This window comes from Rhagoletis pomonella, unplaced genomic scaffold (genome assembly GCF_013731165.1).
Source record: "Rhagoletis pomonella isolate Grant_MI unplaced genomic scaffold, Rhpom_1.0 Rhpom_scaffold_00003, whole genome shotgun sequence".
Taxonomy (NCBI): domain Eukaryota; kingdom Metazoa; phylum Arthropoda; class Insecta; order Diptera; family Tephritidae; genus Rhagoletis; species Rhagoletis pomonella.
The window spans coordinates 60,300,102-60,312,692 of NW_023458557.1; the positions used below are offsets into that span (position 1 = coordinate 60,300,102).

Below are 12,591 nucleotides of genomic sequence, written 5' to 3' on the forward strand. Positions count from 1 at the left end.
GACCGAATCGCCAACACTTGACCAACGAAGGCAACAAACAACCACCCTTCAATCTCCTATAAGGCACAACCAACCACCACCAGTGGGAGTAGTGACTCCCACTATACAGACAACCCGTCCTACACCAACGCACACATTACGTTCCACTAATAGGAAGCGCACCTTCCAAGAGACAGTGGCTGAATCTGCCAAAGTCCAAGTAGAAGCCGCTAAAGTGCAGGCTGAGGCTGCAAAAAAAATGGCAGAGGCATCAATGCTGCAGGTGGATGTCACAAACAAATTAACTGCTGCAGTGGAACGCCAATCTGAAATTTTTGAAAAATTTTTGGAGTACTTCCAGAATTAATTTTCATACCACTATTGTGAGAGTATTGAAGTGATATTTTGTTTTTTTTTTTGTGTACATATTTTTTAGATTTAAGTGTGAATTGATATTTTGTTGGATTTACTTAGTTTATATGTAGATTTAGGATTTAAGACTGAAAAGATATTTTGTTGAATTTTTATGTAAATATTTTATTAATTTTAAGACAAATGAATTTTGCTGGTGTACCTGAAATCTACACACACATACTTTATAATAAAACTGCGTTTATAACAAACTCTCTGCTATTCTCATTCTAATAAGGGCAGCTGTATTCGAAATGTTACTGTTTTCCAGTTCTTCTTCGTAACTAACAAGATTCTCCATATCTGGGCTCTCCAATGGAATTTGATGTTTGAAAAATATACAAACGTTATGAATAGCACAGCACACATTTACAATTTGTGTAACTTTTTCTGGTGAATAGTGTAGCCCTCTCGAGCCAATTATACATCGAAATCGGTTTTTCAAAACACCGAAACATCTCTCAATTACATTACGAGCTTTCGAGTGCTTTGTGTTGTAAGTTCGTTGAATTTCATCGGCTGCGCTTCTGAATGGCGTCATCAAGTATGGCTGCAAGGGAATCACCTACAAAAATTTTAATAATATGTTTTATAGCCTTTTTCCCAGCAAACATTTGGAATCGTAAATGAGTCTTTAAGGAGTCCCATTTCGGAGCCTTTGTGCTCATAATGAGCTCATTTAAGAGTCCGAAATGAGGGTGTTTCCCTTCCTGCGAAGGTCGACCTATATGAGCTTAAATTCATACATCAAATGAGCCTCAATATGAGTCATATTAGACTCTTATTGGCCTCATATACGGCTCATTTTGGACTCTTTTTGAAGCTCTTAAATGACTCTTATTGGCCTCATAAATGCCTACTTTCGGAGTGTCATTGTATGCTGTTATGTGACTTTTATTGGCTTTATTCTTCAACTCTCTTAATGAACTTACTTTAGAGCCATGTTAGCAAGGAATTCATTTCAAATACTGTTGCATATTTATATACAAACCTCTGCGCATACATATACATGTACATATATTGCAGCATTCATGTAATAGCAGTTGCTGCAGCTAAATTTTGTTTATTTTTCCTCCCTAATTATTTTTCATATCTGTATAAACAAGTTTAGATATAAATTTCTAGTCGTTATTGTTTTTATACTGGCACAAAGTGCTGGCTCATAACTTGGATCATATATGACTCCTAAAAGATTCATATAAGAGTAAAAAAATGTTTGTTTTTGAAACTCATATTTCTTACTTACCTAGGACTCCTTTCCGACTCATATATTCTGAGCGCTCAGAATATGTTTGCGGGGTTAAGTTTTAAAACTTACCGAGTAGCCATGTGTTGGTTTTTCCATTGTTATAATCAGATTTTAGCTCCTGTTCTGCGTGACTCACATTCCAAACAAATAAATCATGATTCGCCCCTGGATGCCTAGCGTCAACAAATGTGATTACCATGTTGTGATCGCATATCTGTAAGGAAACTCAGTTTGTGTATATGTATACTTGTAAAGATAGTAAATCATTAACCTACCGCCATTACATTAAGACTGTAAAAACCCTTGCGGTTGAGGTATAAATGGTGGTTGTCACTTCCTGGCGACTTAATACGAACGTGTGTTCCATCAACACAACCAATAACCCCAGGTATTCCGTATTTCTCAAAGAAATATTCTTTAACTGCATTTTCCTCATCGATGTTTCTCCTAAAATTCACCCATTTCTGGCAAAAATGGTCCTCAAAAATATTTAGGCATTCCCTGATCACGTTGGCTGCAGTTGACTGCCCCATCGACGAAATATTTTCGTTACCAACAAATTTTTGGTAACTGCGATAGGTGGGTGCTTCTATGTGATGGAGCCATGTGCTCTTTTAATTCGTTTAATATGTATTGGAATATTTCTTTATTGATTCGGAAATTTGCAACAAATCTAGAAACGAATACATTGTAGCATACAAAAATTATTTGCTAATCTTGAACTTACTCAGTCTCAGGTAGTTCCATTACATTGGTGTGGTCTCGCAATCTCCTCCTCTGTATTCGCCTTTCCCTTTCTTCGGATTCCTCGGCGTCCATTAGCGCTATAGCAGCATACATTTTTAAAAATTAATTTTCCTTATATTTCTTTCCGCAACACAACCAAAACACTTTTAAGCAAAACCAAAATGTAAACAATTCCGATGTTGCCCATTTAAAATAAAAAGCATTGAAATAAGCTGAAAATATTAGAAATCTAAGAAAAACTCTTTGGAAGTACATCAAAATTTCATCCGGCAACATCATACAACGTAACCGAGACGATTGCAACGTAATCGACGTAAAGACATGACGAAGACGACCGACAGAGTTACAAAATTGCAATCCGTGACGATATCGCCTACAGACGAATCGTTCGTGCAGCCTATCGTTCGAGATACATAATAAGGCTGTATAGCTACGGTGACCAGATTTCTATGGACAAAAATCGGGACATTTCTAAAGCATCGAATCCGAACATACAACTTCGTTTTTAGAATAAAAAAAGACATAACGTCTTTTAATATAGTTTCATTTAAAACAAAACTAACAGAAAAAAACTTGAAAAATTATCGCAAAAATGTATACACACAATATAGACGGTGGCGAAAATGTAAATAGGGAAAAGACATTTTAGCATGTCTTGGCTACTTTTCTTTGATTAAAAAATGTCTATTATTTTTTTATGAAAATTAGGGATGTGCCGTGCCGTAATCCGGATTATCCGCCGTTTTTCTGTTATCCGACTATCTGGCCGGATACTGGCTAAAATCCCGTCAGATTTTCGGATTTCGATTATAGAAGACTGAATTTCAAATCTAGTTCAAACATTTATTTTTATAATCAAAATTTAGTAGTATGTAATTAGTAATTAAAGTTAAAAAGTTTTATAATTTTCATTATGAAAAGAAGTATTTACCTATTTTTATTTCGGGAAGCATACCCGATACACTATACACTCTTCCTGAGTTCACTGAGGAATGTGGTGCACAGAGATACTTCATTGCCAGTGTAAACAAATTTGGAAATTCTTTTCGACTATCCCAGCAAGAACGACCTAACGCATTCTCCAATACACTTACAAAATTGTCATTAAAAAGCAACACATTTGCATATTAGCGATATATATGCCATTCTTTACGTTATATAACACGTTATTAATCGCATAATAATATTTGATTGAAAAGAGACAACTACATATAGTATAATATAATAGCGAATTCCATGTGAAAGAAAGAGAAAACTACTCACACTTGAAACGATTATGCGTTAGATTTCTCCAGGAGCCCTATGTAAAATGATGGAAAGTTTCTGAATTTCTCACACAAACTTTTTGTAGTATTAGGCGTATATAGCGCATTAGTTAACAGATAGGGTTCTTACTGGGATGCTTCCACTAAATTCATGGATGTTCTTGTCTGGGTATAAGGGGTAGCTGTAAATATTTCTCTATTTCTAAATTGATGCCTTTTTTCTTGTATGGTCGCTGACTTGTCTACCCATCATTTTGCTTTCCACAAACATTGGAAGCAATATCAGAACCGTTTCCTCAAGGCGTTGCAAAATATCCTGGTGAGCTCGCTCTTCAACAGAAGCTTTCACTAGAGTTCAGCCTTTTTCATATCGTATTTTTGCAAAACCGCCCATCGACCAGTTGCAAAACCGCATAAATCGCCGTTGTGACAAAAATAAGATTTGGTAACCCTAAACTTCAGGTATCGAGATTTATGCATAAAGATCGTAAAATCGTTATTAAATTGTAAAATAATCGGTAGAGAAAATGCCGCCTATCAAGGCAATGCCTTCAAATAAAATCCGTGTTTTCGCTCTCCTGTAAAATTTGAGTGCCGTAAGATAAGACGGCTTTGCTAACTGATTTATATTTTCAAATTAGTTCATCATCAACCCAGTTTTTAGCTTAATTAATGTCAGAAAGTTTTGAAACGTGGGTCATAAAATATTGCAACAATGAAGCATTACGGGACGATGCGGAAGCAGTGATGCCAGATTGTGGGTAATTTCCCTATTTGAGGGATATTTTACATCAAAAATTATTAAAAGGGAAAAAAGGGACACTTCATATAAATAATGGATTTTCTTTTGACGCAGTTATTGTTGCATAATTGATCAAAATTCAAGAATATTCGACATTCTTACGTAATTAATCGTTCTGAAGATGTGATGTGGAGTGAAATGGTATATAATTGTTAAAAAGTATAAGGACAATTTCGAAAATTTTCTTACGTTAACCAATTCAAGCGCTGAGTAAGAAAGAATCTTTTCAGTTGTAACTGGTGTTTCATGTAAAAAGCGGAACAAATTATCTGATGAAATGTTAAATAGCACATGAATGTGCTTCAATTTTAAAGTCACCAAAAAATTCTTTTAGGCCCTTAGTGAGTGAGCAAAAAAATGAAAGGGAAAAAATGAATGAGTGAAAAAAATGCAGAAAAAGGGTTTTTTTCTTAACAGCGGTCGGCCCTCGACAGGCAACGGCAAACCTCCGAGTGTATTCCTGCCATGAAAAACAGCTTCTCATAAAAATACACTCGCCATTCGGAGTCGGCGTAAAACTGTAGGTCCCTCCCCTTTGTGTGACATCAAGGGGACCGCCACAAATTGGAGGAAAAGCACATATGTGTAAGCGCCAAACTATTATTATTATTTTATATGAATTTTACTTCTTTACTACTGAAACATGTATATGTTTAAATTTGTTGGGAATTTTGTGGGATAAGTTTTCCAGATGTGGGTAATTGAGGGATTTTTTCCCCATTTCCGTGGGATATTTAACAGAGAATGTCTGGCATCACTGTGCGGAAGAGGGACTATATGTAAGCATGTATCATAACTTAACAAATAATTATAAGAACCTTAAAAAAAATTTGTTGGCCCACTGAGCCAAAAGCACAACGGTTTTTTCAACCAAGTTCAGCGTTGCCATTTTAACCGTTTTCCGGCTAGATTTAGCCGGTTTTGATAGCAACTAGCCGGAGAAAATTCGATCTAGCCGGCAGCCGATTTGTTAGCCGGCTTGTAAAAAAAAGTTAGCCGTTTTTAGCCGATTTTACTATTTGCCTAATTTTCAGGTGCAAAAAGTAAACAAGTTGTTCGAAAGCAATAATGCAGACCCAATGAAGATTTTTAATGAACTCAATGTTTTACTTTCGCATCTATGCTCACTAGTGGTTATTAGCGCGGACACATTTGATCCTATATGCTCCCCGTTGGAACCATACCTTGCTCCATTTCCTCAGTTTTATCACAGTTTTGAAGAGTATTTAAAAACAAAAGTAAGCACAAACGCTTTTGACCACGAAGTCGAGAAAATTATTCGAGAAAATGGTCGCTATTTTATTATCACTTTAATAAAGGAATTACGCCAACTCCTTCCTACAAATATTGCCACACTAAAAAAAAATTGACTTTTTTCGGTTGGAAATGCATTAAGAGTAATTAAACCAAAAGTATTTGTTCAACTACAGCAACAAAAACACAAATATAATGCCGACGAAATAACATCCATAGAGATGCAATGGCAACGGTTAACGTTACATATCTGGAGTAATTTAGACTCAACTGTAAAATTTTGGGCCGAAGTTTATCAATTTCGAAATGCCCTAGGACCTGACCTTTGCAACCTAGTTTTTAGTTTTCTTGTTTTGCCTATAAGTAATGCAGAAGTAGAGCGAATATTTAGTTCAATTAATATAATAAAAACTAAGCAAAGAAATCCAATGTGCGTTAAAACGTTAAACGCTATTTTATATATAAGATACGGTTTAAAACGTGAAGAAAAATGCTGCCATAATTTTACTGTAGATGACGATCTCTTAAAATTAATGAATTCAGGTGATATATACAATAGTGATTCATTTGATGATGAGGAATATACACTCGATATAAATTAATGGTGTTAACTAGTCTTTCGTTTCTTGCGATTTATTTAAATAAAGCATGTGGATTTTCACTAAAACATTTTAGCCGTTTTTTGCCAGAGTCTATGTGAAATTTCACTAAAACATTTTAGCCGATTTTAGTCGCTTTTTTTTGCCAATCTAGCCGGTCGGCCCAAAAAGTTCTGGCAACACTGACCAAGTTATGGTTTGGTTTTTTCATGGTTAATAAGCCGATTGTAAGAAATGTGATTCAGTTGCACATTTGAGAACGAATTCGTAGCTGCAGGTGGCTGAGCGTGCAGAAATGCTTGCTGTTATGTGTTTCCTTCCAGCAGTACGATTGCCGTCAGCGCAATACATAATGTTTATTTTTTTTCTGTTGTTGGTTTTTCTTAATTACGAAAAAGGCTCTGTGAAGTGCAGCACCAAATTAGGCGACGAAGAAAATTTATTCAAGTTGAACATTTGCACACATTTATAAAGCGGTTGTAGCTGAATGTGCTGAGATGCTTGCTGTTATTTGCTAACATTCAGAAATCGCCGTTTCAAATATCGTCAGAGGCAAATTTTTTGTTTTATAACATAAGCGTATTCTAACGAAAAAATCGACAACCAAAAGTTTGGTTAATGTAAACAAAAGTGTGCTTAACATTAGAGTACACGCGCGGGCTACTATAGTAGACCACGACAACATTTTTGTTTATACCCTGACAGTTTTGTATGTTAAAGCGGTGCGGTTCCAGGAAAGCCTTCTGCATTAAATTTGTCGACGAGTGAGTACCGCGCTTCACTTCCACGCGTATGCACTTTTTTGTGGATTGGCGCGAAAATCGCGGGCTTACCATAGTAGTCCGCGCGAGTATTGGTGTACTGAATTTATAATTTGGTTACTTAGCATATACGGTGCATCAGTGTTCTTAGAAACTACAGCCGGTAGCCACTTAAAATATTTTTCGATTTGATGAACATTGCTGCAAACGAAGCTCTCATAATACACCAAATGAATGTGAACACTGAAAAAAATTTCAAGGATAAATTTTTACAAGAATAGTCCCTCTATTTTTTGAAACCCGCTTTGAATCGTTGTACATCCATTGAAACACTTCTCTAACAACTAAAATTTGGAATAGGGAAGCTCTTAGTAGCATTTCAAGAAGTACATCACGATGTAATACCAAATTTTAGTTGGTCGGTTCACCTATTGTACCAGTGCTCTACGTCCATCCACAAAAAGTGGTGGAAGACTTTTAACAAATGGATTTGTCCTGATAACCAGCCTGCGGTGGGCACTCAATGTTACGAAAACTGATCGTTTTTTGAACAATATTGGTTTAAGTAGAAAGTTTAAGACATTGATCTAAGAAGTAAAATTATTCAAATTTTTTCTGTTACATAACTAAGTTATTTATTTTTTCAAATTCCTAGCTGCTATGAAAAAATTTAAGTTTGTGATCGTAAACGTAATAGATTTAACTACATTTTTGAACTATCAGTTTCATTTAAATGTTATCTAAGAAAACATTTATTGACATTTTAAAATGGTCTACTATAGTAGGCCACGCGTGCATTGGTGTAAAAGAGAGCGCGTGCACTCGTGTGTTAATATTACCTACTCATTGTTGAAAACATCAACATATTAACCAAAAATCACATTGATTCCTTTTCAAGTATGAATTTCGTAATACTAACCAGTTTTTGGTTGATTTTTTGCTCAGTGCAAGAATGGTGACTGCAGTATAGCGAAATTACTAGTTTGTCAGAATAAAACATAACCAAAGATCATAGAAAATAAGGATTCTGGCTAAGAAAACACTGAAAATCGGGATTTAATCGGTACAAATATGAAAAATCAAGGCACTTATATGTCCCGAATTAAAAAAAATATTCAACGGGACAATTTTCTCAAAATCGGTACTGTCCCGCCAAAATCGGTACGAATGGTGACCATTATTATAGCTGCCATGAGACGGCGCACAAATTTGGTGTCGGATTTGTGGTTGGGCGGTGATTCCGACACCTTGTGTGAGCGAATCGCCAGAATCCGCATAAAGGCGAAATTTGAAAACATCAGCCTAATTTGTGTGCACGCCCCAACGGAAGAGAACGACGACGAGCCTACGACGTATGAGCGCTGCCCCCGCTACGATATTAAAATCGCGCTTGGTGACTTTAACGCCAGGGTGGGCAAAGAAGGCATATTTGGTCCAAAAGTCGGAAAATTTAGCCTTCATGACAACACCTCCGACAACGGAGAGAGGCTGATCTAGTTCGCCCCGGCACGGAACATGGGAGTTAGTGGTACCAGACGCCAGCATCGAAACATCCGCAAAGCCACTTGGGTGTCCCCTGATCAAATAACGAAGAACCAAATTGATCATGTTGTGATAGACGGAAGATACACTTCGATCGTTCTTGACGTGCGCTTTATCCGAGGTACCAACATCGACTCGTATCACTACATTGTTGCATCTGAGGTCCGCATGCGCCTCTGTGCAGTAAAAAACGAACATCAGGCAACGCGGCGAAAGTTCCAACGTCGCAAAGCTGCAGTCACAACGGACAGCCGAAAGATTTAGTAATCGACTCTCAATCCTGTTTTATTAAGCAACTCCTCATCGTCCGGACATAAATGAGCAGTGGGACTCCATCTGCCACGTACCGCTGCGTAAGAGGTTACCAACCGCGTAGAAACAACTGATATGACGAAGGGTGACGCGCTATTGCTGCAGAAAAATACGCAGCATACAAAGCCACCCTGCAGCCAATGGTGACACGCCCGACAATTGAGCGATACCGGGGGAAAAAGGAGGGAAGGGAGACTCCATTTTAAGAGAAAGAAAAGATAGCAGAAAGGCGTGAGTGCGAAAAGCTTGAGATGCTGGCAAGCAGAAATGCGGCCCGAAAAATATACCAGAAAATAAGGCAGCAATAAATGGGTTTAATGGGGCTAGCTCCTGCAAAGATGAAGATGGAAATCTGGATGTCCAGATTACTCTTGGGATATGGAGGGAACACTTCTCAACGCTTTTTAATGGCGACACAGGTGCGCCACCGTGCGTTTGATGAAGAAGAACCCAAAACAATGTATAGGGACGAAGCTTACATTCCTCTACTCGACCGAGACGAGGGGAGAACAGCATTAAGGCGGCTTAAGAACAACAAGGCCCCGGAGCCGACGGTATTCGGGCTGAGCTGTTCAAAGCCGATGGCGAATAGTTGGTAGGGCGCATGTACCAGCTTTTGAGCAGAATTTGGTGTGATGAATACATGCCCGAAGACTGGAATCTCAGTATACTTTACCAATCCACAAGAAGGGATATCCCACCGTTTGCGACGACTATCGCGGAATAAGCCTTCTTAATATTGCGTACAAGGTCCTGTCGACGATACTGTCTGAAAGGCGAACCCAACTAACTGGACCTTATCAAGTGGCTTCTGACCTAGGAAGTTCACCATTGACCAGATTTTCACAGCACGTCAAATCCTAGAGAAGACTTTCCGTCCAAATTGGGAAGGACCTCTCCGCGCCTTTTGAGACCAAACGAGGTGTTAGACAAGGCGATTCACTCTCGTGCGACGTCTTCAATCTGATACTGGAAATATTAATAAGAGCTGCCAATCTGATCGCGGCGGCACCATATATAGCAAAAGAACGATGTTGTTGGCGTACGCAGATGATATCGGTCTAAAACAAAGGGACGCAACCGCAGCATTTTCCAGTTTAAAAAAGGAAGCTAAAGAGGTTGGTCTAGTGCTGGATGAAGACAAGACAAAGTACCTCCGGGCAACATATAAAGGGTCCACGCGTGACATAAAAATACAGCGATTGCGCTGGCTTGGACATGTTGTACACATGGATGGAAGGGCCAAGTGCAGAAGGTATGAGTAACTGGCGCAAATTCGCACAGGAGAGAGGCGATTGGAAAAGTTTTTTGTCTCGGTCCAGGCCGACAAACGGTTGTAGTGCCAAATAGGAATATTTTTTCGAACAAAAAACGGCCCCAAGCTCAATAAAAACTCCTTTAAAAAGTATATATCGGGCGTTCCATACCAAAATGGACGTGGTTTACACTTCATGTGTTTGATTTATTTCAAATTTTTAGAGTTGATGGATAAACATAAATCAGAAATAAATAGGAAGTTTTAGCTTGATTAATACATTGTTAAAAACTTTACAGCACAAAAACAAAAAAAACAAGTCGATTTAAAGCCAAATATCTCGAGAACGGGCAAGGAACAATTCGGAAGATGATTTCAATGAATGGGCCTTATGAATAAAAAGCTAAGCAGTTGCTTTTTTCTTAAGATTTCCAAACTTTTGCTTGATTTATTCAAATAAATTTACGTAGAGGTCTGACATTATAAGAAAAATCAATTGCTTAGTTTTTATTCATAAGGCCTAATGTGATACAAAAAAGTCGATTTCATTTGTAGGTAAAAGTCACAATAGAAAAGATAAACAATTAATTAATTTTAAGTGTGAAAGTAAATACGAATACCTTTAAGATAATTTATGGATTGTTTGAGTTCGTTCGCTTTAAAATATATATTTTTTTTTAATTTTGTAAAATGACCCATTTCAAAAAGATAATAAAATATGAGTTATTTTTCAATACGAATTATTTGTATTAATATTAAAAAAATTATTAAATTATTTTATTTTTTACTTTAGAAGCATATGAAATATGTTTAAGCCCATTGTTTAAATAAATCTAAGGTTTTTACAAGACAAAATTTGTATTTTCTTTCAAAGTAGCCTGACAGGCGAACGTTAGTATTAAAGGAATAAAAAATAAGGTTAGTATTCTAGGGTTAAGATTCTCGTTAATTTCTTCATGATCCGATGATCGGATTTAAACCAAATTAATATGGGACCACCTTGTTACCTCACCTTTCCTTAAAAAAATAATAATAATTATAAAAATCGGTTAACGTGGTCCAAATTATGCGGTAACATACATAAAAAAAAAAGAAAAAAGAAAATATTCGGACGGATTGGTAACCTTTCTCCTTTTTGTAAAGTCGGTTAAAAATTTCTAACATAGGTATGCAAAAAACTGGAAGTCGACTTGTACAGACCGCCCTCCGTTAAACAATTAACATAAGTATAATTTTCAGGGACCGTAACAGTTGCAGCTTTTATTAAACAAACCGTTCTTTAACAATTATTTCTGACTTTTATTTAATTACTCCTTAAAAAACAGTTTTCTTTGATTTTTATTTTATAAATCTAAAATAACAATTAGTTTTAATTTTTATATAAATAATCTGCAAATAACAGTTATTTTTGATTTTTAAATTACATATCTTGGATAACAGTTATTAAAGACTTTTATTTATAAAAGTCATCAATATAAATCAATCACTGACTTATTTTTAAAATCATACTTATAAGTCATTTGTTTTCTTAGTAAACTTTGGTTCTCCAACACCTTCTTAACCGTGAAAAATTATAATGACTTTTATACGTATGACTTAAAAAATAAAAGTCGGTGACTGGTTTTTATTAATGACTTTTTTTAAATAAATGGCTTCAATAACTTTTATCTAGGACATTTAATATAAAAATCAAAAATAACTGCTATTGACATATTATTTGGATAAAAATTAAGAAATAATTGTTATTTTAGATATATAAAAGAAAAATCAAAAATTATTATTTTTTTTTTAATTGTGCATAAATAAAATAAAAATTTATTTTCAAATTTGATTCTCGGTGAAAAAAGATTTAGTGCCGATTACTTAACCGCAGGGACCGAGAACGCGCTCCGGTTATGGTTTAGTTCTGTGCGAAAACAAAATGAATTGTCAAGAACGTGTCCGCAAAAGAACCAAACGGGAACAAAAGTATTGAGAGCATTTTGAGCGGGGAAAAAATGAGAACAAAAGGTTCGCGAACAAAACTCTCAGCAACGTCCTGAACAAGAACAGAATGAGAACGAAGTTTTTGTGAACACTTCCAATGAGAAGGAAATCAGAACAAAAGTATCGAGAAAGTTTTCAAATAAGAACATAAGTCTGTGGAACGTTCTGCTAGAGAACAAATCGAGATCAAAAGTGTTGCGAACTTAACGTTAAGAATGAAAGTGACGTCTGGTTATAGAAATAAAAACTAAGCAACTCAGTAAGTAAAGACTCTTTAAGGCTAAGTTTTGTCGTCGAAAGTAAGGATGTTATAGCTACTTTCAAATAAATATTTAAACGGTATTTCCTTTTTGGTTGTTGTTGTTTCCGACAGGGTGTGTGTATGATGTATTATGGAACGAATTTCCGTCATCCCTTGTCAAATTTGGT

At 36.2% G+C, this 12,591-nt stretch overlaps 2 protein-coding genes across 4 annotated transcripts in view; both read right to left on the reverse strand.

Annotated features, from left to right (window-relative positions):
- Positions 1 to 12,591, reverse strand: part of LOC118735328 — a 126,288-nt gene that overhangs the window by 62,709 nt on the left and 50,988 nt on the right. The window lies entirely within an intron of this gene.
- LOC118735330 (putative nuclease HARBI1) lies at positions 674 to 2,707 on the reverse strand. 2 transcript variants are annotated; one of them, XM_036465021.1, is made up of 4 exons: positions 2,367 to 2,707; positions 1,915 to 2,312; positions 1,709 to 1,853; positions 674 to 955 (listed from the first exon to the last, which is right to left on the reverse strand). In XM_036465021.1, exons 2-4 carry the CDS (start codon positions 2,170 to 2,172, stop codon positions 903 to 905), a joined length of 456 nt encoding a protein of 151 aa, XP_036320914.1. In that variant the 5' UTR covers positions 2,173 to 2,312; positions 2,367 to 2,707; the 3' UTR covers positions 674 to 902. The 2 variants fall into 2 exon arrangements, with proteins under 2 accessions (XP_036320914.1, XP_036320915.1); XM_036465022.1 differs by having other exon boundaries at positions 674 to 940; positions 2,367 to 2,706.